This window comes from Grampus griseus, assembly GCF_964374135.1.
Source record: "Grampus griseus genome assembly, chromosome: 10".
In the NCBI taxonomy this organism is placed as follows: domain Eukaryota; kingdom Metazoa; phylum Chordata; class Mammalia; order Artiodactyla; family Delphinidae; genus Grampus; species Grampus griseus.
The window spans coordinates 61,565,787-61,590,426 of record NC_139004.1 but is presented as its reverse complement, the minus strand read 5'-3'; the positions used below and the strand labels follow the sequence as shown (position 1 = coordinate 61,590,426).

At 46.0% G+C, this 24,640-nt stretch overlaps 1 protein-coding gene across 1 annotated transcript in view; it reads right to left on the bottom strand.

The window, feature by feature from the left end:
• Positions 1–24,640, bottom strand: part of SCN10A (sodium voltage-gated channel alpha subunit 10) — a gene marked incomplete at both ends in the record, with an annotated part of 75,967 nt that overhangs the window by 10,199 nt on the left and 41,128 nt on the right. Inside the window, 9 exons of the mRNA XM_082663514.1 lie at positions 652–936; positions 2,201–2,323; positions 6,289–6,462; positions 9,508–9,662; positions 10,666–10,789; positions 12,409–12,549; positions 13,877–14,323; positions 16,311–16,670; positions 24,083–24,256. Of these exons, the coding sequence (XP_082519640.1) occupies positions 652–936; positions 2,201–2,323; positions 6,289–6,462; positions 9,508–9,662; positions 10,666–10,789; positions 12,409–12,549; positions 13,877–14,323; positions 16,311–16,670; positions 24,083–24,256 (1,983 nt within the window). The remainder of the gene's footprint in view (positions 1–651; positions 937–2,200; positions 2,324–6,288; positions 6,463–9,507; positions 9,663–10,665; positions 10,790–12,408; positions 12,550–13,876; positions 14,324–16,310; positions 16,671–24,082; positions 24,257–24,640) is intronic.

Here is a 24,640-nt window from a genome sequence, read left to right as displayed (position 1 = left end):
TTGTCTGTTTTTCTCATAGAGCATTGGCCCCCCTGGAGCCAGTTCTGACATGACTCTGATTTCAGTGCCTAGCACACCACAGCTACTCAGGGACTTGTTGTTGAACGAATGCATGAACAAAGGGTGGAGTGCAGGAAGCTGTGGGTAACTGCATGACAAATGTATAAGCAATTGCATTAACACTGAATGAACAAGTGGATGAAGGCAAAGGATGAATGAATGAATGGAAGCATGAATGTTATTGACTGTCATCATCACAAGTATTATCTATCATTACAATAGACTGGAACATAATTTATTACCCTCTAGGAGACGATCTGCAATAGAAGACTGTTCAGTCTGTGTGGCTATATCAGGTCTATTTTGTACAAGTAGTGAATTCTAAGTCATCACCTGATATAGCCCCATGGCAGGCCTATCCCTTTATTCTATTCTATTAGCCCAAATTGGTCTAATTGCACTACTGGGAGATCACACTCATTGGTAGGGCCCTCTAGCCTCATGGTGCAGTCTGTAGGAACAGGGAATAATCTCACTTCACACTGAGTGCTATCCCTTGCAAAGTCTCCACATAGCATCTTCTGGGAGACCCCAGGCCCTCCACTTTATCGAGCAGCCAAAGGAAGAGACATGGTTGATCTCAGGACTCACCACCTGCAGAAGTGCGAGGTAGCCCATTGCAACATTATCAAAGTTGACCTTCACATTGACCCAAAAGAAGCTTCCAGTGTGGTTTTGACGTTCACAGTCAGACATGTTATTCACAGTAGTCCAAGGCACAAGAAGAAAGCCTTCACTGGTCTTGTTGATGCATTTCTGAAACTTCCCTGCGAAGAGGTTCACACCCATGATGCTGAAGATGAGCCAGAAGATGAGGCAGACGAGGAGGACGTTCATGATGGAGGGGATGGCACCCACCAGGGCATCTACCACCACCTGGGGGGAAAGGCAGAAAGATCTGGAACCCCACCGATGCCACACCCTTCTTGCCCAATCCCAGTTCTTTCTACCCTCACTCGGGCTGCTTCATGAGCCAGTGGAAGCAAGAGAAGTGGGTTAATTAGAGCCATAATTCAGACTCAGAAGACAGAGACACTGGGCAGTGAGGATGGGTTTATACATTCTCTCTAAAGTTCATTCAGGGCAGGTTTCAGTGTCTCTCCTTAGGATTGAGGAGATGGACACACTTACAAGCACATACATACTCATTTAGGGGTGCCAGTGTGTGTTTTGTACTTGCACATACAGACTTCTAGAACTTTGCTTTATTTTATAAACTATATGTTTATAAAATACAGTTTATAGTGTCCTTTGGTCAAGAATCAGTGAAAACCCAAATCCATATTCACAAACTTGTTTATTTGTAAATTAGCAACCTGGAGATAAAATAAAATAAACATCAAAGTACTTCAATCATAAGCTTCTAGCGTTTGTAAAGATACAAGTTAATTTTAAAAGTCCACTTTTGTTTTGAAGGTACGATGTCTTCTTTGAGGCAGTGGTGGAGGAAGAAAGCAAACCTTGCTTTCTGTACCAGAAGACTCATAATTATGTGGAAGGGGAGGGGAGAAAATGAGCAGTCCCTCATCCCCTATAAGACAAGGGCCAGACTTGTGAGCATTCCATCCTGAGGAAGACAGTGAGGGCGAGGTGGTGGCTGAAAGCCTTGGATGAGGAGAGGGATGGATGAAAGGAGAGAATCCATAGGACCCAATGACTGTGCTGGGTTGGAGAGAAGATGCATTCCAGTGGGTGGTGACTGAGCTGCTGAGCCGCTGATGTCACTGCATTTAAATGGAGTGTCAGAGGCAAGGCTCATCTGTCATGGAAAGATGAAGAGCTTGGGGTGTTCCGGAGATTTTGGCAATAAGGACAAAAGGCAGGGTGGGGAGATTGAGGTAAGAGATGCTTGCGACGCTGTGAAGCAGGATTGCCTCACTAAGAGCAGGAGAGAGTGAGGTCTGAGTCCTGGTAGATGTGATGTTTGAGGTGAGAAGGGAAGCGGGCTTACAGAGGGACTTGAAGGAGAACTAGGAGAGTTAGGATACTGCAGCACCACCAATGTAACAGCAGAAAGTGGGGACCCCTGAGCTGACCTGTGGGGGTAGGGCCTGGAGCTCAGGGTCAGTAGTATGGAGGGCGTAAAGGGGGAATGGGTACCAAGTGCTGCAGACCAGAGTAGTTAGGAGATAGATCTTACCCGCATGCCTTCAAATCGAGACAGGGCCCGCAGTGGCCGCAGGGCACGGAGGGTCCGAAGGGCTTTGATGGATGCCATATCAGAATACTGCAGCACCTTCGCTATAAGGCTTGTCAGTGAGATCTGAGTGCAGGCAGAGAGCAAAAGCATCACCCTAGGGTTCCAGAAAGTTGACCCTGGTGGATGGAGACAGGAAATCCCTCCCACTCCCTACTCTGTCAGAGCCATCATCCTGGCTCCCACCTTATTCTGAACTCCAACGAGAGGTATAGTGAGAGTCCAATCTCTTCTCTTTCATTAAAAATTTCATTCATCATTTATCTGAACTTTTGGCCAAGAAAATCTCAGTCTCCCACATCGCCACCCCCTTGTATGTAGGTGATCAAGCTCCCAGTGTAGTAAATCAGCCTTCCCTTTCCTCTCTAGAGGCACCAGCCAGTTCCCAACAGCCTTTAAAATTTGATTGACTTTCAGAGACTTGGAGAGATGCTGGCCCTTCATGGGGGTTATGCAGAAAGTCTATCTTGAGGAATATAAAGTGAGGCTCGATTGTACGTGCTGAGAAAAGTGAGGAAGAAAGAGTCCTGGGCTGGGTGGGGTCTAGTTCCCTCTCAACCCTGATATTTTTGTGACCTTGGGTCAGTGCCTTGTTAGTGCAGGTTGTACTTTCAACCTTTGTAAAATGAGGAATCAGACTAAGAGAACTCCGAGGCCCTCACAGCTCTGCAGTTTTCCAGGAAGAGTGACTGGCATGGGGCCAGGAGATTCAGCTTTGACAGATAGCTGAGATATAATGACTGAGTTGTGAGTCCCTGGTGGTTGGTCAGTTTTGCACTTTTTAAAGTGTTGGACCAAGGACTGCAAAGGCACAAACTTACATGGAAAAATGGTCACACCTTCCAGGAACTTTGAAGGTGCCAGGGAGATACCCTATGCATTGGCTTGAGCTTGCCAGAGACTGTGACCCAATCCTGGGAGACCCCCAACTGCACCACGACTGGTGGGCTGAATTCAGGCTCAGCTTATCTTGACAGCTAGGAGGGGATGTCAGAAAGGGAAGGGTTTACACTTGGGTGCTAGAGCCCCAAACAATGCCTGTTCTCTGAATGGTGGCTTATTCCACCAGGACAGAAAACTGGAATGGAAACAACCCCCTTCCTCCAACCAGGCAAGGCTCCAGACACCAGCAGGTGGCACCCAGCTGCCTGGCTAAGTGAGAGCAGGAGGTTTGGGGCCAGTTCCATGCTGGACCCTGTTCAGTCTTTTGCTCAGCCCCTGGGAAGGCTGCCTCATGTGCAAAATCTGCAGTTGGGGCAATTAGGAGCTGGGGCCTCTCCAGCAAAGCCCTCCCATCCAAGCCCAGCTCCATTCCCACTGCTCAAGCCACAAGCCTCCCAACTGGTCTCTAGGCTCCCGTATTGCATCCATCCCATCCATTCTCCTCTGCAAATTTGATTATGATCATGTTTCTCTCTTACTCCCAACCTTCACTGATGCTTTATCATCTCAGGATAAGCTCCAGACTCCTTAGCCTGTATTATATGGCCACAGCCTGCTTTTCCAGTCATATTTTACCCACATATCCTACCCAAATCAAGTTGTTCCCTAAATGTACCTGTGTCTGTGCCTTTGCCCAGGGTCCTTCTTTAATTAAGATTGACCACCCCCAGTCCTTTTTGCACCTTGTTGCTCCTGCTCATTTTAAGCCTTATATCTATCTAATGCCACCTCCTATATGAAGCCTGCCCAGCAACCCCACCCCCAGAGTGGAAGCAGGTTCATGTCTCTGTGTCCCTAAGACACTAACTATTTCCAGCAGTGCTCACCACATCCTCCCTCATCATATGTTTATTTCTCTCTGTTGTCCTACCTGCTGGAAGAGTAAAGTATAAACTCCTGGAGATAGGGAATTTTTATTTCTTGGCTTCTATCTCCCCCCAGAGCACTTCATAAAACAATCCTACATGCAGTAGCTATTGATATAAATAAGCATTTGATAAATTGAAAAAATAGAGAGAGGCATGTTGGGATGGATGGATGGAAGAAAGGAAAGAAAGAAGGAAGAAATCTTGATGGAAAGTTGAATGATGGTTGGATAGAAGAATGGACTAAATGATACAAAGATGGATATGAGAGTTGAAAGGAAGAATGGAAGAAAGAAAGCAAAGAAGAAAGATAAAATATAAAATCATGGATAGTGGATGAATGGGATGGATGAATTCGGGAAGGATGGATGGCTGGATAAATGATGGACGAATGAAAAGATAGAGAGATGGGTAGAAGAATGGAAGAGATTAGAGAATGATGGAAGGTTGACTGGATGGAAGAATGGGTGGGTGGTTGGATGAATGGAAGAAAAAGAGGTGAGTGGACAGATGGGTGGAAGAAAGGAAGGATAGATTGATGAAGTAAAGGAAGAATAGAAAGATGGAAAATGTGTGAACAGAAGGAAAATTGGATGGAAGGTGCTTGAATGAGTGAATAGAAGGTTAGATGACTGGATAGTTCAATAGAAAGACAAGTCAAAAGATAGAAAGATAGAAGGGTTAAGGACAAATTGATAGAGGGATGGAAGGAAGGTTAGGATGAATAGATGGGCAGAAGGGAGGAGGGAAAGAAGAGTGAGAATAGTTGGATGGAAGGAGAGGACTGACAGGATAAACAGAAGAAGTAAACATGAATGGATGTTTGGAAGGAAGGAAAAAGAAAGGGTGAATGGTTGGATAGATGGAAGGAGGGATGGATGGTCAGAAGGAAGAATTAGTAGGCAGATGGGTGGATGGATGAGTGGGTGACCACATCAGGGGATCAGGACTGAAACTAGTGAGACCTACTTAGGAGTGACTGCCCCTAACAAGAGTGGGTAGCTGGAATAAAATTTTCCTTTCATTTATGAATAATTATATGATATGCACAAAATTATCACCTGTGACTCAGATTGCAGGCCTCACAGCTAATTCCTGTGGTACAGTGGCCTGATGCTGCTAGCACACTGGTATCAGGAAAGAAGAGAATTAGGTGCACAGACCTGCTGTGGAGGACCTGCCAACACAGGAGGCTGGACAGAATGTTCTGAACTGGACCCCATCCAGCTTCAGGAGGCAAGCACCAAATACAGACACATTTCCTAACACCTCTGATGTGCAGACCTTGGCACCAGTGGCTGTGGGAGTGTGGGAAGCAGAGGCAAACATAGCACGTGCCTCCCCCACCTGCAGGGACCCTCAGACGTGCAGCAGTGAACAAATAGCTCAGGCAGCCATCCTGAAAAGCCAAGACTGCAAGGGCCTGGATAGATAGAGGACTGTAGGTTAAGAGGAGGAGGAGCTCTCTCCGGGCTTTGGGGGCTAGGAGAGCTCTTAGGAGACTTTACTGAGGATGGTCTCCTCACACCTTTGAGGAATCTCAAGTTTAATGTGTGGGAGGCACTTGGTAAATCCCCTAATGCAGGGCTAGTGGCCACAGGTTCATCTGAACACATGAGCTCCAGCCCATCACCTCTCCAAAGGGACTCTTTGCCCCTTTTAGTGCCATTAGCTCAGTGGTTCTCAATCCTGTCTACACATTGGACATGCCCAGGGGCTTTTACAAAATACTGATGCATGGACTCCACCCAGGACCAGTAAGACCCCAATCTCTGGGAAGAGTAGTGTTTGTTCACTCTGTTCTTAAGAGCTTCCCAAGTGATTCTAAAGTGCAGCCAGGGCTGGGGATCATTGAGTCAGTGGGAGGGCAGGTTCTCTGTGCTAGGAAGTCCTCAGCATCCCTAGGTCTAGAAGCCCTGACAATGGATGCAAGGTCATGTGCCATCTTGCTTTGGATGTAAAATACAGAGGTAGTAAGTGGTCTTTCTGGATGGAGACCTAGGAACTGAAGACTCACCTGAGTGTTGCTGTTGTGTTGGAATCATGTACTGCCTGGATCTTACCTGGATCACAGGTATGCAGGGTTATTCTCAGACCCCTTGCTAAGACTTCTCTTTGGAGTCACCCTTGAAGGCCAGGCCTCCAAGCTTCCTTTGCGTTAGTTGCAGCCATCAGCCAGGGGAAAGGACCCCAAAGCCCACAAGTGCCCACTGAGACACTCACGTTCACGATGAGGAAGTCCAGCCAACACCAGGCATTGGTGAAGTAACTTTTAAAGCCATAGGCCACCCATTTGAGCAGCATCTCAAACACAAAGATAAACGTGAACACCCTGTCGGTGTACTCCAGCAAGGCCTTCACGGTGGGCTTCTGGTCAAGGTAAAAATCTTCAAAGGCCTGGAAGGAAAGGAGCAAAATGGTAGGCGGCCTAGACCCACAGCACTGGGGCCCAGGGACAGGGAAGGACCCAGTCAGCCCCTGAGAGAGCTTTGGTAACCAGTTTGCCTGCATCATTTTTTTTTCTCTGCTCTGGGAGGTAGGGTGGGGTAGTGGAGGAGGCCCTGTGAGATACAAATGAGGACTTCCTCGGAGCCAACAAGGACACACAGCCCTGCTTATACTTTGCAGGGGAGCTGAACACAAGTGAGAAAGGAAACCTTCTCTAATTGGATTTTGGAAGTGAACCAAAGGGACTGCTAACAGTGACTTAGTTTAAAAATAAAAGCAACAAAGGATGTTCGCGAAAGTGAAAGTAAGACTCACCAGTGAACTCTGAAAAAGAATGCTGCATTTCACTGGTAATCAAGGAAATTCAAATGAAGAGAAGATGCCATTTTTCTTTTATGAGACTGATGAAGAGGAAAGGGCATGGGTGGGAGTGGATGGTGGGGGGGAACCCTGCAGTCAGTTTGGCTGTGGGGAATCAGCTACTCTCATATAGAGCTGGGCGGAGTGAAAACTGGTTCAGTTTTTGGGACCCCAACTTGGTAATATGACTCAAAGCTTTTAGAAATCCAGCAATTCTGCCTTCAAGAATGTATCCTAAGGACACTAGATGTTGTTGGTGTCCCACCTAGATCCTGTTTAAGGAGCCAGTATGACCATCCCCAGCTGCTGTGAACGTTGGTTGCTAAAGGCTGGTGAATGCCCCTGTTGCCTGAGGACACGTCCCTGGGCTGAAGGGAAGTGCCTCCGCCTTAGAAGACTATATCACCCCTCTGGGGGAAGCTGCAGCCAGTGTCTGACCATCCCCTTGCCTCAAGGTGAGACTGTCCCGTGAGGCCCTTTATGCTTCAGAGTTCCTGAGGGATCAGGCTGAGGCTGGGCTTCATGGGAACCCATGTCTTTTCCCAGCTCCTTTCCCTGTTCTGTCCTACTTCCTTCACATGCTCCAGCTCAAAGCACACCCTCCACAAACTGCACAAGAATTCCTGCTTCTGGTTCTACTTCTAAAGCTAGACCTAAGATGGGAAACAAGCCAACGTTTCCAAAGGAGTGTGCATAGGATATTCAATGCTTATTAGGAGTGAGCTTGGGGGTTAGTTACATTGCAGCCATTTAATGAGGTAGGAGGACCATATTACTGAGAAAATTTACTGAGAAATTACAGAATGCACAAATGTGGTTTCCGTTTTGTAATATTTATGTGTTACATGCATAAGAAAGATGGGAAGGAAATGCACCAAAATGTTTTCAAAGTGAGATTTTCTTTGAGTGATAGGAAAATGGGTGATATTTTTTCTTTGCAGTTCCCCATAATTTCCAAGTATTTTTTTTTCCCTTTACTTTGTCAGATAAAAACTCATGTTATTTTTTTTTAAACGTACTCAAAGTAAAAGCATAAGGAAGACTAAATTTGGTGCCAGCCAGTTCAGTCCCTTGGGGAAGGAGATGGAGAGGGGAGGGAGAACACTGGGGTGGGGCCAGCAGCTGGTTAAGGATGTGAGCTCCCTGCCGGGAGGGGAGGGCAGGGGAGCAGCAGGGGTGTATGGAGAAGGGGAGTAGAGGGCCAAGGGAAGGAGGTGATGAAGAAAGCACTTAGTCCTCATCAAATGATTGAGGTTATCATTTGCAGGACAGAGGGAAGGGCAGGTGTGGAGAATGCACTGCCCAGCCTCCCTCTGCCCCGCAGTGTGGCCTCTGCACTCAGGACTGTGCTGAGACTGCTATTCTAGGGGGGCCGTCACCACCCTGTGCCAGGGCAGTGGGCACCGTCAGACGCTGCCACCCCCCCTCCAAGATGGCAGCCCAGCCTGCTCTGTGAGACTCCTCTCTCTCAGCTTTGTGCCCTTGCTGGCCTAGCTTTCCTTCCACCTCTCAGATCAAACCTTCTCACCTACCTTTGCTCCTCCCTAAGGCTGAGACAACATCCTGAGCAGTTTGGGCTCCCTTCCTGGGAAATATGGCATTTAAGTGGGTGCCCAGATGGTCAGCAGATTGTTTTCAGGGAGTAAATGGCACACAGGGAGCAAAAGGCAAGTGGAAACACTGGAAACCGTGAATCAAGAGAGTGGGATGCTAGTCCTCCCTTTAACTAATGAGCTGGGAGCCTGGGCAGGTACCTCCGTGTCTCTAGGCTGTGACGTCCTCATCCATAAAATGTGGACAGCCAAGGATGAGTCCCTTCCTGTGTCTACGTCTACCTTGGTTCATTGGGAAAATTAGTTGAGACTGTGTAGTGAGCCTACGCCATGGTGCAGAGAGAACATCCTTCCTTGTCCTACAAAGCTCGACACCCAGCAAGGGGCTTAGGAAGTGTCTCTTAACTCAGAATCTAGAGGACTGTAAGGCCTTGTTATTCAAAGTGTGGCCTGTGGACCAGGGTCAGCATCACGTGGGAGCTTGTTGGAAATGCAAATTCTCAGGCCCCACCCCAGATCTACTGAATCCGAATGTGCATTTTAACAAGTTCCCCGGGTGATTAAATTTTGAGAAGTGCCGTTGTAATGATTTGCCATGCACTTTGAGTGAGTGATAGCAGTACTTGCAAGTGGCTTGTTAGGGCAGGGAAGGATGCTCCTTTTTGTACTGGGCCCTCAGAAAAGGGCAGTGTGTTGGGAGGTCAGACGGTGGAAAATCAGGGGCTTTGGGATCAAATGAAGGCAAAGTTAGGTTTTCCTACTGACAAGCTGGGTAATCTTGGACAAGTCCCATAAACCCTTTGAGTGTCAGTTTTCCCAACAATAAAGTAGGGTGTATACACTCACTGCTTGAAATCCAAGCAGCCAGGTGTAACAGGCCATGACACGGGCCCCTCAAGCACCTACCATGCCCTCCTGCTAAGAGGAGTCCTCGTGCTGGGCTGCAGCTCGCCTTCCAGCCACACGTTGGGGACTTTCAGCCCAGGAATCAGGGGAACCCACTGCTGCAGCTCCAGGGCCTTTGGATGGTGGAGACCCCACCTGGAGGGCTTTGTGGCATGGAACCCCTACCTCCGCTTACCAGCGCTCCACTGCTGAGCAGGATCATGAAGATGATAAAGCTCTCGAACCAGCTGTGCTCCACAATGACGTAGCAGGTCTTGCGCACCTGCCAGCCCATGGCCCATGGAAACTTGGAGCTGTTCACTTTGCAGCAGGGACAGTGGCGAATGCAGCCTGTGGGGAGAGGGGACTGATGGTGAGCGATGTCCCACTAGTAAAGAAGGCATGTTTTGACTCCAGCCCTGAAGGGAAACCACTCTGCAGGGAAACCCACTTGCTGCTATTTTGGAAAAGAATTCTTTCCTGGAATATGAGAGAAGTGGGGTCACTTTCAGGCGGTCTCTCCATCGTGCCCTTCAGGTGTCCCTCTCCACCACTGGTCTTGCACACTCTCACCTCCTCCCAAGCATCTTCCTCCCTACAGATGATAGCATAGCCCTTATCCTTATCCCACCCTTTCTGGAGCTTTGACAAGACACGGGGCCTGAGCCTGGGGGTGTCTGAGGGGCTATGCCTTGAGCCTGTGCTGAACTGGGGGGTCTCCACATGGCTGGAATGGGGCCTGGGGGCAGCCCAGCTCAGGGTCACGTGAAAGTGGAAACTCAATTAAGTGGTTTCTTTAATTATTTAGGCCACACTTACTTTCATAGCATGAACTATATGTTTATTCACTTATTGCACAGATATCTATTGAGAATATAACAGGCTTCACTGTTCTAAACATTGAGGAAAAAGAAGAGTAAGATGCATGTTCTGCCTTTAAGAGTCACATAGGAGATGCAGGGACACAGGTGCATCATGGCCCTCCTCTGGGTCCTTTTATGTCCCAAGTCAAGAGTTTATGGTGGTGGCTACCTTTTCCCTTTCAACCTCAAGAGGGCTGGTTTATAATTCAGTGAGGTGTTTTCGAGGGTGATGAGGAAGGCAGAGCATCTGTTTGCCATGTCTGATGTGGCATGAGATGCAGATCCCACCAGTCAGCTGCTGCGAGTCTGGCATCTGTGTTTGATGCTGGGCTCTCAAGCTTGGGAGTGAGGAGCAAGGGGCACTGCTTGCCTGTCTCCCCTGGACCCCAGGCCAGAACCCTGGACACAGAGGTGACCAGATGAGTACTTGTTGCGCTGGATTCTGGCCCTAATGAATGTCAAGTGGAGGAGGTCTGTGGCTGCCACTCTACCTTCTGTGAAGCAGTCATCTGGCTCATCGAGGTCATCCGCCAGCTCAGGGATCTTCCTCAGGATCTCCCCAAGATCCAGGCAGTCCACAGTGCTGCCTTCTGAGGAGCTCGTGTCGTCCACTCCCTGCAGGGCAGAAGCCCCGGCAGTGAACCCAGCTCTCTGAGGGGCCCAGTGAATCTGCACACTGTCACCACAGGTCCGACTGGCTCAGAGCTCCGAGATGCAGAGAGAGCCCCTCAGGGCTGGACCCACCACGGCGTCCCTTCTGTTTCGGTGCCTTGCCAGCTGAGCCCCAGAACAGTCATGCTCTCTGAAGAGCCCCAGAGGTTCAGCTGTGTGAGGCTTTAAACCTCCAGGCCCCTGATGGAGGGCTGGCGATGGCCCGAGACACAGTAATTACACCCATAAAGACTCTCAGCCTTCACTGGGCTTGAATATTTAATCATGGAGCAATGCTGCAGGGGCCCTGTTGCCCTCCTGGCAGCTTCAGCCCTATAATGTCTCCAGATGAATTCAATTAGGAGCTGAAGCTGCTCTCATATTAGTAAACCTGATCGCTTGACTAATGGACCCAAATGGTGGGGTGGGTCCCCATCTGTCACCCTCCCCACCCTCCCTGCCTGGCTAGGGTCATGGACAAAATCAAAACAAAAACAAAAACAACCCCCAGCGGTAGTGTACTGAAAACACCGAGTGGAGAAAACTAGCCAGGGGAGTCCTTAGAATGCTCAGCAGAAACATGTTCTCCACGTGTAGAAGATGGCAACCCTCACCCAACTGGAACCAAGAGGCTGGTGTTCACCCAGAGCCCTCAAATCCCTTCTCATCCCACCCTCTTCTCTCACCCCGCTGGGTCAGCCTTGCCCAGAGGCACACAGCCAGTGGCTGGCACTCCTCAAGCTGATGGGCTTGATAAATTTGGGATGAATTATGTCTTCCTTATCTTTGCTTACCCGGTGCCTGTCACCATCGGCACTCAGTGGCTAGGTGTCAAGTTAACTTCTTGCATTTAATACAGTGCTATTACAGATGCTAAATCTTTAGAGATACCTCTTTCAATGTAGCTTGTTTTCTTTAAAGATTTGTAATGAAAACACCAAGTTTATTTTTACCTCTTATAAGATCTTCTTCCTGCTCAGTCTATGTAAGTCTGTCAGTACAGCGCTCAGTACAGATAGCCTCTCCCCGGCACCAGTCTGCTTTTGGCCCAAGAAGACAGTGTGGACAACAGAAAGCGGGGGTGGGAGGTGGGAGATGGTCACAGGGAAGACTTCCTCACCCACAGCAACTCCGACTTTTATCTGCTGGCTCTGAAAGATACTTAACTTTCTCTGTGCACTGTCTTTTGTTTCCTTTTTTCTTGGCTGTCATTTTCTGGGCACTTACTCCATTTCAGGCAGGAGCTAAACATTTGACAAGCAGCATCTCATTGAAGCTTCAAAAGAATCCTACCAAGTAGCCATTACCACTTAGCTTCCCAGATGGAGACACGGAGGCTCAGAGAGGTTGAGGAACAGGTCCTCGGTCCCCCAGTCTATGGAACCTCATTCTTCCCGGTGAAATCATGCTGATTAGCCCACACGTTTGGAAGGACTTTAAAAATTCCCAAGATGAGACATGAGCCTCCACAGTTGAGCGTAGTCTGGAATACCCCACGCCCAGCCCTATCCTCCAGTCCCCTCCATCCCACTGGTCATTGTCCGGCAGGCTGTTTAACCTCTCCAGGAAGCTCACATACCTACCTCTGTAGGGCCCTGAGCAGGAGCCTCGTCTTTCAACTTCTCACCTAGGTGTGGAGCCAGGTCCTCAGAGGACATTCCAGAACCTGAGCTCCTGGGTGGCAGGTGGTCCTCATATCTCCCGACTTGTTGCCGCTGCTCCTGCTAGTGAGAGAAAGCCCCAACTTGGGTACCTGTGCCCACCCTCAGCTAAGCAATTCTAACTTTGAAGAGTCATCTGCCAGAGCCAAGGACCTAATATATGCAACGAACATACATACATACAGCCAGATAGATCTGTGTGTAATATCTGGTGTCATTACTTACAAGTTGTGTGACACTAGGCAATTTACCTAACCTCTCTTATTTTCATTTTTCCCATCTGAAAACTTGAGAAGGCAAGATCTACTTCATTTGGTTATTTTGATGACTAAATATGTTCATACTTGTGAAGCACTTCGCAAGCAGTGCTTGGCTCCACAGATGTTAGCCATGATCATTATCACTTGTCCAGGGGTCAGAGTGGTAGTGAACTTTGCCCTCTGGAGACCCCAAGAACCCCCCAAAGTAATTGAAAATGACTCTGAGTGGAGACAGCGTCACAGAGTTTATGTCCTTTACTCTGGGGATGGTGACGCCCTGCCCTCGGCTGTCACCCAGACAAAGGCATGTAAAATATGGCAGCTGATAACAGCAGCTGCTGGAACACAAGAGCAGTGACAGCTGTGAGGGACGGAGGCTAGGGAAGAGCTACAGACTCAAAGCACAGCTGTCTGAGGCCACTTAGTGGCCTGGCCAGCAGCGCTCTGTCCCCGGGTCCCACAGGGACCCCTGCCTTCCTACATTGTGGAGACGTGCATGCCCTGAGTCGTTGAGAAGAGGTTAACGAGGGTTGATTTATCAGCTTAAGGTAGAAAGGAACTATGTAAAGCATTTTAAAATATATATATATTACCCAAAAATATGCTTCAAATTCTTTGGTGCCAAAGGAACAAGTGTCATTTCCCTGTGACATCCCCTGTCGGGAAAAGCTGGATGAATGAGTCACATAATGATCAGGACTTTTTAGGCTGCTGGCGAAGATGAGACGAGACTTGCTCTTGGACAACATCCTGTTCTTAGAGCAATCTTATTAGCACCTCCTGCACAGAGACTGGGTTGGGTGGAGCAAATGGGGCAGCTATATGAAAGACAATTTCAAGCAACTGCAAGTGGCCTGGGGCTCAAGCAATGCCCCTGCTCCCTGCTTGCCTGGTGAATTCTGACCCTTTCTTCCAGGCTCTGATTAAATGTCACCTCCTCCAGAAAGCTTGGCATGGCCTGTGCTTCCTATGTGAAGGGGTCTCATGCCGGGCTTGCCTGGGGCTCTTCAAGGCTGCGCCAGCCCTGAGGTTGGAGAACCTCTTCATCAAAATTTCCCTACTGCCCCTTGTCACTCCAGCCCTAAGTCCCCACCCTGCTTCCTGTGGCTGTCCCGTGGGAGAACTCTCACCTGCCCTTGGGGGATCACTTCCTGCTGGGTGCTCTGAGCATCCTCCTCACCATCATCCTCCAAGTCATCGAGGTCAGACTCGCCCTCGGCAATGGGCACAGAGACCCATATGTTAGGATTGGTGATGAAGTCACTGTGGTCATCCCTGGGGCCTCCGGGAGCCAGGAGCCCTCCAGGGCTCCCCGCAGCCGTGTCAGCAGTAATGTGGTTCTCAGCTTTGGAGGTGGAGAGTGGGAGTTTCACCACCAGCTGGGGCTCTGCCTTGGGCCGGGGGAGCAAGAAGGGCCAGTTGAGGAAGCTGCAAAGGGCCTTCTTGATGCGCCGGCCTAACACCTGGATCCTCGCTAGGGCCACCTGCAGGTTGTTCACCTCCCCGTCGTCCTCTGGGGCTGTGAGGTTGTCGGTGCTGAAGGAGTTCAGCAGCAGGGCAATGAACAGGTTAAGCACCTGGAGAGAAGGAAAGGAAGATCACTCAATCGATGAGCTGACCCCCTCCGTGGCCCACCAGGTCAGCAGCTGGGTGGCAGGACAGGCACACTGGGGCCTCTCCCTGCCCACCCAAGATGCTTTCCTTCTTGGGGGAACAGACATTCTGACAGCAACTGAGAGGAGCCTCGGGGATGCCCCAAGCAACTTGCTTCACGTGGACAAGGCTTGGAAGTACATTCCCCACCATAGAGGAGGGTCACCCCTGCTGAGCAAAGGGACATTCAGGGACAACAGAGAGGAGCAGGCATGGGCCTGCCCAGGACCACCCTCGTCAGCCATACCGTGGTTTCTATTGCTCACTCTGGAATCCTGGGCACATCTCCTCTCTGCTTCCAACTTCGTGTCCTTCAGGACCCCCTACCTGTCAGAGTGGTTGTGAAGAGGAAATGGCACGAGGATATAAAAGTGCTCGGAAAGGCAAACTTCCTGCCTCAGGGTCAGGGGCCTCTGTGACACTGCAGGGATGGGGAACTCAGCCTGGAAGAAAGGAGTTTTGCCCAGCCCCCTACTCGGGAGAGCAGGCAGAAGGCACCTCTGGCTCAGGGACCCTGTTGGGAAAGACCTTGAAGAGTCTGGATTTGTTTTTTCATCCTCTCTCTTGGTTTAGCTTTCTCTTATCTGTAAAACTCTTATGGGAAAAGAATTCAAGTTGGTTGACTTCCAAGGCAATAAGAAAGGGGCTCCTGCAAGACATGGAAGCAGCCCAAGTGCCCATCAATAGACGACCAGCTTAAGAAGATGTGGTACATATATACAATGGAATATTACTCAGCCATAAAAAAGAATGAAATACTGCCATTTGCAACAACATGGATGGACCTAGAGAATATAATGCTTAGTGAAATAAGTCAGACAGAGAAAGAAAATTACTATATGATATCACTTATGTGTGGAATCTAAAAAATAATACAAATGAATTTATATACAAAACAGAAACAGACTCACAGACATAGAAAACAAACTTATGGTTACCAAAGGGGAAAGGTAGGGGAGAGGGATAAATTAGGAGTATGAGATTAACAGATACAAACTACTATACATAAAATAGATAAGCAACAAAGATTTACAGTATAGCACATGGAATTATACTCAACATCTTGTAATCATCTATAATGGAAAAAAACCAAATCGCTATTCTGTACATCTGAAACTAACACAATATGGTAAATCAACTATACTTCAATTAAAAAAAAAAGGGGTTCCTAAAAATAACACCCTCCCCTCACCCTGGTCAAGGCTGGGAGAGCAAAGGCACCCAGAACTTGAGGGAGTGGAGACAACTGAGGACAAGGAGCCAGACTGGGCCAGAGAAGGGGTGCTGGGGCCAATTGGGAGAAAGGCCTCCAGAGGGGCTCCCCGCAAACCTGAGAGTGGATTTTGTTATTGTCATGGCATTGGATATTGTCCAGGATCCAGCTCCTCTCCTTCCTCTTGTCCCATTGTGCCTCCCCTCCTGCTCCTAGCTAGAACCTATGTAACTCTACTCCCCCCCACCCCCGACAGGAATACCTTCTGAGAACCCTAGAATGGGGAAGGGAAATTTTCCTTCAACAGCTAACAGCTACCATTTATTGACTTCCTGCCTTGGCCCAGAAACTGCACTAGGCAATTTGTGTATGTTGTTCCTGTAATTTAATTCTCCCAGTAAGCCCATAAGTAAGCACTATTTTCTTGATTTTAAGGAAATTAAAGCTTGGGAGATTGTCTCTTGTGCTGGGTCACCCAACTTTACTAGAGGTGGAGCTGGGATTCTACATCAGGTCTTTCCTGCTCTGTCATATGGGCTTATTCCAGCTGCTTCCCAACAGATATTTCTTATGTGTCCCGTACAACTTGGAAAAGTGTGAAGACTTTTCAGTCAGGGAGGTACAATGTGGGCAAGACATGTGCAATGTCAAACTTTCTAGGATAATATGGAAGTCTCCTGCATTGCCCATGCACTCACCACCAGGTTGCCCAGCACCATAACCGTCAAGAAAAGGATGAGGCAGATGGACTTCTGGCCGACTTCCATGCAGGCCCACATGTTCTCAATCCACTCTCCACAGAGGATCCGGAAGACGATGAGGAAGGAGTGGAAGAAGTCGTGCATGTGCCAGCGTGGCCATTCTTCGTTAGGTGCTGAGATTTTGCGCCGGTTGTCACGGTAGTTGTCCCCGAGGAGCTGCTTGCCAACCAGAGCAAAGACGAAGACAATGATGGCCAGGATGATGGTGAGGTTCCCCAGAGCCCCCACCGAGTTGCCGATGATCTTGATGAGCGTGTTTAAGGTCGGCCATGACTTGGCCAGCTTGAAGACCCGCAGCTGCAGAGAAACAGAGACCGTGTCAGGTCCTGGTGGCTGCTTCCATCACCTTTCATCTCAAGTCTTGGCCAGAAACAAAAAAAAGCACAAGGTAGCTCATTCCATCAATGTGGGTTGATCCCGGGAAGCTGCTTTCAAAGACCTTTCTTCGTATGTCACCAGTTACTCAAAAATATGACCAACTCTATATGGTCCCTATGTACTACTAATGTGCTCCACTGACTGTGGCAAAGTCAGGGGTCTCATATTGGGGTGTTGGTCGTGTGACGTGTACTCTGTTCTATAGCCACAAGCCTCCTGGATGTAGATCTATTCTATGGGGTGGAGTGGGGTATGATGGAGCTCATAAATGTGTGAGAAGAGCCCACCTTTGACCTGAAGAGAGCCTAGCTTCCTGCAGGTAGGGCACAACCCACTGCATTTGAGAGGTATTGGCTACCCATCATCTTGGGGCATTTCTCATCCTGAGGCCTTGGACAACATCTTTTACCCCCACCATCTCTGAAATGGCAAGTATCTGTGATTTCATGAACCTGGGATTCATATGTTTATTTAATTGACCAACCAATCTACCTACTTTGTTGGACACCAGCCATGCACATACATAGCACTGTACTAGCCTGTGAGGTATATGGAGAGAAGTCTGTGGACTCCTGTCCTCATGGAACTAATGGTTTAGTTGCAGAGATAAGGCAAAGACCCAGAAAGTCTTCACTGTAAACCCAAATGTGCTAAGTCCCACAGGAGAACAAAAGCACCATGCATAAAGATGCCTAAACATTTAAAAAATACATTTGTGTGGTTCTCTAATTTGTTAGAAAGAAATATGTGAGCTCAGCTGTCATGGGGTATTTATGGAGCCCTTACTAAGAGCCAGGCACTGGCCAAGGAGCTGGGATGCTGTGCTGGACACAGTAGCAGCAGTTTTATCACCCAACACAGCAATAAGTTCCAAGGTTTAATCCTCTTATGCAGGAAGCTCCATACATATTTTTCTTTGTGATGGAGGCGGTCTGTGTTCACCTTAGATCTAATCTGGAACTTACTTTAATGAGGATGCTTTACTTTTGGAATAGAATGCAAGGTAAGTCTAACATCTGCCCTCTACTGAGGAGGTCACCACTTGGTGATGAAATGGGCCTCGAACTTGTGAAGAATATCAGAAGATGGACTAATATGGTAGACTATATTGGGTCCCCCTTGGGTTCCCCTTTCCATCAAAAAGTTACTAAAAATGCTAGATAATAAAATCTTAAGTGCATTAATGATCTGTCAATAAAGTAAGTAATTCTTTAGCCAAAAATTAAATAACTACGGGAATTCAGAGATATAAACAGATTGCTGAAGTCAGCTTTTCTCTGAAGACATTTGCAAAACTGATGAATCTGAGCATAAGTTTTAATGGTCTCATGAGGCACAGCAATCAGGAAACACATCCCAGGGCTGCCTAAGGTAGACAGTATAACAGGAATTTCTCCCACCATTAAGGCGAGATCCCATAAGAAATATCTCTCAAGACAGGGGCATGGGACTTCCCTGGTGGCGCAGTGTTTAAGACTCTGTGCTCCCAATGCAGGGGCCCGGGTTCGATCCCTGGTCAGGGAACCAAATCCCACATGCATGCCACAAATAAGAGTTCTCATGCCACAACCAAGAGTTCTCATGCCACAACCAAGGAGACAGCGAGCTACAACTAAGGAGCCCTCCTGCCGCAACTAAGACCCGGCACAACCAAATTAAAAAGAAAAAAAAAGATAAGGGCAAATTGAACGGCAAATTTTAGATAAAACTGAAAGAGGTTACTGCCAGAAGGCACTCACTGAAAGAAATTCTAAATGATGCACTTCAGGCGGAAAGAAAGTGATCCCAGAAGGAACGTATTATGTGCAAGAATGGATAAACAGCAAGGAAGCACTAAGTATGAGAGTGAATCAAAACAAACATTGAATGGACACAACAGTAAAGTTTCACGGGGTAGGGCAGAGACTGGCTATATGGTCACCATTCACTTTTACTCCTCTCAGACACAAAGGAAGACTGTTTTCCCACTTTACTTGCAAATAGTTGAGGTCATATTATTGGGTTCTGGCTGATGGAATGGAGATAGAGACAGAAGTAATGTACACTACTTTCAGGCAGAGCCATAAAACATCATGCACTTTCTCTTCCCCTCCTATGGCCACCACGGAGGCCACCCATTGAAGATGGTGGTGACATCACACCATCCTGAGTCACTGAGTCACTACTTGGAGCAGACAAACCAGGAGAGTTTCCCAACCAGCACTGAATATGCTGTAAACATAAACCTCTATTACGTTAACTCACAGATTTAGAGATTGTCATTACAACTAGTTGTACTTCTCTTGAGTAATGTAGAAATTGGTACATTGCAGAGAGCCATTTCAACACATTGGATATGTGGCACTGGCTTAGTGATCACGTGGTGTACAACAAGGAAACTGATAGAAGAATCCTTGGAAAGTGTTGATCTGTGTTGCAGGGGCAAAACGACGGTCTGCAATAATTCTGGGGCAGATCATGAACCAGTAGCACTAGGCAAAGGGTCTGTAAAACAGAACCTTAGTATCATGTGTCAGTTGTAGTTGGTTACGTTTGTCAAGACATTACAAGAAAGAGATGAGTTCAGGGAATATTTGGTTGATTGATAAGAAATAAAAGGAAATAGAATCCAGAAGTTTAATGTATAACTGAGTCACTTTTCTGTACAGCAGAAATTAACACAACATTGCAAATCACTATACTTAAATAAAATAAAATAATCCAGAAGTTTAGAGTCTTGAAGGTTTAGGGAAGTACATTGCTTTAGATCTCAAAGAGTGAGCAATGAGATTAAGTCTTTATGAGTTCAAGACCAGTTAAATTTTTCAATGAAATGAAGCACATCTTAGTAAAGATGCTATTAATGGCGTAGCCACCATTTGAGGCAGAGAGAGGCAGGAGGACAAGAGAGCAAAGAAACAAAGCAGAACTGAGAACTTTGTCATAGAAAGCACTCTGGATGTATAACACACACAGAGGTCTGAAACCATCTAAGTTTTGAAGGAATTGTATTGCAAAAGAAACCATGAGCCCTGACTAAAAAAGCCTTTGACTGTGTAAACTTTGCCATCTTTCCACAAGCAGGAGGCAAGCTTTGAAGGTTGTACAGGCCTTCAGATATGGCACAGTCACTTCTAGAAGGAGTCCCACCTAGAGCTGACTGGCTTCCATCAGACTATGACATGAGTGAGGAATAAACCTTTATTGGGCTAAGCTACTGAATTTTCAGAAGTGTTTGTACAAATCTGGAATTATTTATCATCAATTAAGTCATATAGCTTTTAAAAACAAGATAAAATTAAAATAATTAACACGATAGTAAGTTGGGAAGGGGTAACTGGAATAAAAAGTTGTCCTGAAAAGTAAAGATTTTAGCTAACTTTTGACTTTAAGTTAACAATACATGCTGTCATTTCTAAGGTAACCACTCAAAGAATAGAAACAGAGTATTTAGTTTCCAAACCAATAAAGGAGGAAAATGGAACAAGGAAAAACAAACAGTCCAAAATAAATCAAGAAGAGAGAGAACAAAAATGCTACAACAGAGGAAACAAATAGAAAACCGAGAATATAATGATAGACACACATCCAAATATTATCAGTATTCACAATAAAATAAGTAGACTAAATGCTTTGGTTAGAAGACAAAGAGTGGATTGAATAAGAATCCAAAATCTGACTGCATACTATTTACAGTAGACATATAACAACCTTAAAGATATGCAAAGGCTGGAAGTAAAAGGATAGATAGAGATATATCAGGCAAATTCCAAACTAAAAGAAAACAGAGTTGGTTAATTACTACAGGCAAAAGAGACTTTTAAGGCAAAAAGCATTTCTAGGGATGAACAAGGTCAATTCTCACTGATAAAAGTTTCGCTCCACTGGGAAGATATAATAACTTAAAATATGTATGCATTTAATAACATAGCCTCCAGATAGAACCGTAAGGAGAAACATCACGCCGTAATCATAGTGAAAGATATTTTTATACACTACCATCTCAGTAATTGCTAAAATAAGCAGGGATATAGTATATCTGGACTACACAATGAACTTTCTCTACCCAATGGATATATATGCAGAGTATTGCACCATACAACTGCAGAAGACGCATTCTTTTCAAGTGCATAAGGAACATTTTCACTATACTGAGCCAAAATGAGATTATCAATAAATTTCAAAGCATTAAAATCATACAGTGTATGTTTTCTGAGTATAATACAATTAAGCTAGAACTCAATGGCATAAAGATAACTAGAAATACCACATACATTTCAAAATTAAGAACCATGCTTCTAATTAGCCTTTGAGTCAAAGAATAAATCAAATTTGAAATTAGGAAATATTTAGAACCAAACAATAAGGAAAATTCTGGGGCTTTCCTGGTGGCACAGTGGTTAAGAATCCGCCTGCCAATGCAGGGGACACGGGCTCGAGCCCTGGTCTGGAAGGATCCCACGTGCTGTGGAGCAACTAAGCCTGTGCGCTGCAGCTACTGAGCCTGCGCTCTAGAGCCCACGAGCCACAACTACTGAAGCCCGCACGCCTAGAGCCTGTGCTCCGCAACAAGAGAAGCCACCGCAATAAGAAGCCCACACACCACGACGAAGAGTAGCCCCCACTCGCCGCAACTAGAGGAAACCTGCGCATAGCAACAAAGACCCAATTCAGCCAAAAATAAATAAATAAATAAATAAGTTTAAAAAATAAATAAAATAAGGAAAAATCTACATATTAAAGCAGTTCTTAGAAGGAAATTGAAGTCTTCAATGAATATATTGGAAAAGGAAATAGGCTGAAAATTCCAACCTAAGAAGTTAGTAAAGAATAAAATATGTGGAATGTAAGCTGCAATTAAGATAAGATGCAGGATTAATTGAAATAGAAAACACCAATGAAGTAGAGAGGATCGACAAGCTAATAGATGGTTCTTTGAAAAGACATTAAATTGACGATCTTTGGCAAGACTAATAAAAATAGATAAAAGAAAGCACAAATGACTATTTTTAAAGAAAGAAAAGGATAACATAAGTACATGTGATATGGAGCATTAAAATGTAACAGCATAGCATATACAACTTAGTGTCAATAAAATTAAAAATTTAGATAAGAAGCAAATTTTTTTAGAAAAATAATAACTTACCAAAACCAATTCGAGAAATTGAAAATCTGAGTAGTTTCACAGCCATTAAGAAAATTAAATCAGTAAAGAAAAATCTTGACTTGCAGATGGCTTAATTAGTGAATTCTACCAAACTTACAAGAAACAGTAATTCCAGTCTTACCCAAAGATTGGGTGTAGAAGAAGAGGAATATTCCTCACTTCTTTTTACGGAGATTAGCATAACCTTGATGCCTAGATACTAAAACCTAGCAAGGACAATGCAAGTAAGGAAAATTACAGGCCAAATATTACTGATCAATATGGAGGCAAAATATTTTTCTAATTATTAGCAAACTGAATCTTCCAATGTATAAAAAGTGTATCACGATCAAGTTGGGTTTATCCCAGGAATGCAAAGTTTATTTAACATTAGAAAATCAATTAGTATAATTCACTGCTTTAACAGATTAGAGAAAATCATGTGATTATCTTAATCATGCAGAACAATTGTCTGATAAAATTAAACATCCGTTCATGATTAATATTCTTAACAAAAGAGAACTTCCGGGTTTCCCTGGTGGCGCAGTGGTTGAGAGTCCGCCTGCCGATGCAGGGAACACGGGTTCGTGCCCCGGTCCGGGAGGATCCCACATGCGGCGGAGCGGCTGGGCCCGTGAGCCATGGCCGCTGAGCCTGCGCGTCCGGAGCCTGTGCTCCGCAACGGGAGAGGCCACAACAGTGAGAGGCCCGCGTACCGCAAAAAAACAAAAACAAAAACAAACAAACAAAAAAGAGAACTTCCTAAACTGATAAAAGAGTTTTTAAAAAAATCTTCTTAAAAAACCTGCCACAAATATCAGACTTGCTGAAATACTGAAAGCATTTTCTCTGAGATCAGGAAAACAGCAAAAATGTGGCTATTAACACATCTTTTCTACAGTGTACTGGATGTCCTAACCAGCACAGAAATGTAATAAAAAGAACCAAATGGTATAAGGATTAGAAAAGAAGAAACAAAACTCATCATTTGCATATGATATGATTCTGTTAACAAATTTAAAAGATTGCATAGATAAGTCATGAGAATTAATAACAGAGCTATCTGGATCCAAAAATATTAAATAGCAAAGTGCTAGCAAAAAAACAAAACAAACAAAAAAAAACAACCCAAACCCCAGAAAAGAACATTTAAAAAGAGGTTTCATTTGAAATAGTGTAATGAACTAGGGAATATCTAGGAATAAATCTAGCAAAAGATATGCAGGAAGTCCCTTATGGAGAAATTATAAAACTATTGAAAGACTGAAATAAATAGATTGTGTGCCATTTTTGTGGATCAGAAGACTACATAACATAAAGGTTATATTTCTTCCCAAACTGATCTATAAATTACTGCAGTCCTAATAGAAAAAAAACCCCCAAACCCAACAATTTTGTGTGTAGGTGGGTATGTAACTTGTCAAATTGATTCTAAAATGAAGTGCAGGGGCCACGATATTCTTGAAGAAATAAAACAAGGTGGGTGACTTGCCTTACAGACACAGACATCAGGGGGACATCTCTTTTGTTAAGAATAAGGGAACACATCCTGCAGAAGGCGTCCTGGAGCTGAGTTGGGAGAAGAGCCAGGACGGGAGGCTAGTAGGAGGCAGTTTTTGAGGTGGGTGAGATATTGGGGCTGTGATTTGGGGACCAAGGGAATCAGAGGATGATCAGAGCTGGGTCTCTGGAGTCAGGCAGCCTGGCTTTGAAATGCAGGTCTGAGGCTCACTCAGCAGCAGGGAGACTTTGGGCCATCATTTAACCACTCTGTCTCAGTTTCCCTCATCTATCTGTGGTGATAGTAAAAGCAACTCTCTCAGGGTGATGTAAGCATAAAATGAGATGTGTTATGTCAGGGGTTTAGCTCTGTGCTTCATGTATTGTCAGAACTCAAGAAAGAGTAGTTGCTATGATTATCATTTACTGTTATTTGGTAAGAGAACAAGAGGGTGCTAGGAAGTCTCCTCTTAGCGCAGATGAGGGGAGCCAGGCCCAGAGAGGAAAGGGTACACCCCCACTTTGAGTAAGTGCAAAGCACCACGTCTCTGGCTCCCAGGAGCCATGCCCTGCCTCCTCCCACAGGGAATGAAGAGGAAGAGGGAGCTGGCTGGTGGGGTCCCCAAAGGACAGAGTCCGTTTCCAGCGGGGAGCCTCCTTGGATGTCCACGTGGAGGTTCCCCAAGTTGCCAAAAGAGTACATTACCAGGCGGAAGGTCCGCAGCACTGTCAGGCTCCCCTTCCTGACCGCACCCAGCTCTATCAGGCTCACTGTGACGATGATGCAATCAAAGATGTTCCACTTCTTCTGGAAGTAATAGTAGGGATCGAACGCTATGATTTTGAAGACCATTTCAGCAGTAAAAAACACGGTAAAGACCTGCGGACAGAAACAGGGATCCATCTCAGCAGGGTCTGTGGGGTCGGGTGACAATGACAAATAGAGCAGGGGGGAAATGTCGTGTTTATAAAGTGGCAAATCCCTTTACCTCGTTTTTATTCTGTTTCTATATTATCTGCAGGCTCCTGACGGATTGGGGATGGGAACACTCAGTGTGGCAGCAGAGAGAAATCTCTGGATCAGTGCTCAGGGAATACACATTAGTGTTTCCATGCTTCAGTGTTTCCGTTTGAATGGTGTTGGACATGGAGTAAGTGGATAATCATTAGGATAATAATTATTATATAATTATGTAAATGAGAAGTCAATCTGGTTCAGTAGTTTAAAAGCAGGGATCGTGGGGCAACACAGACCCAGAGAAAA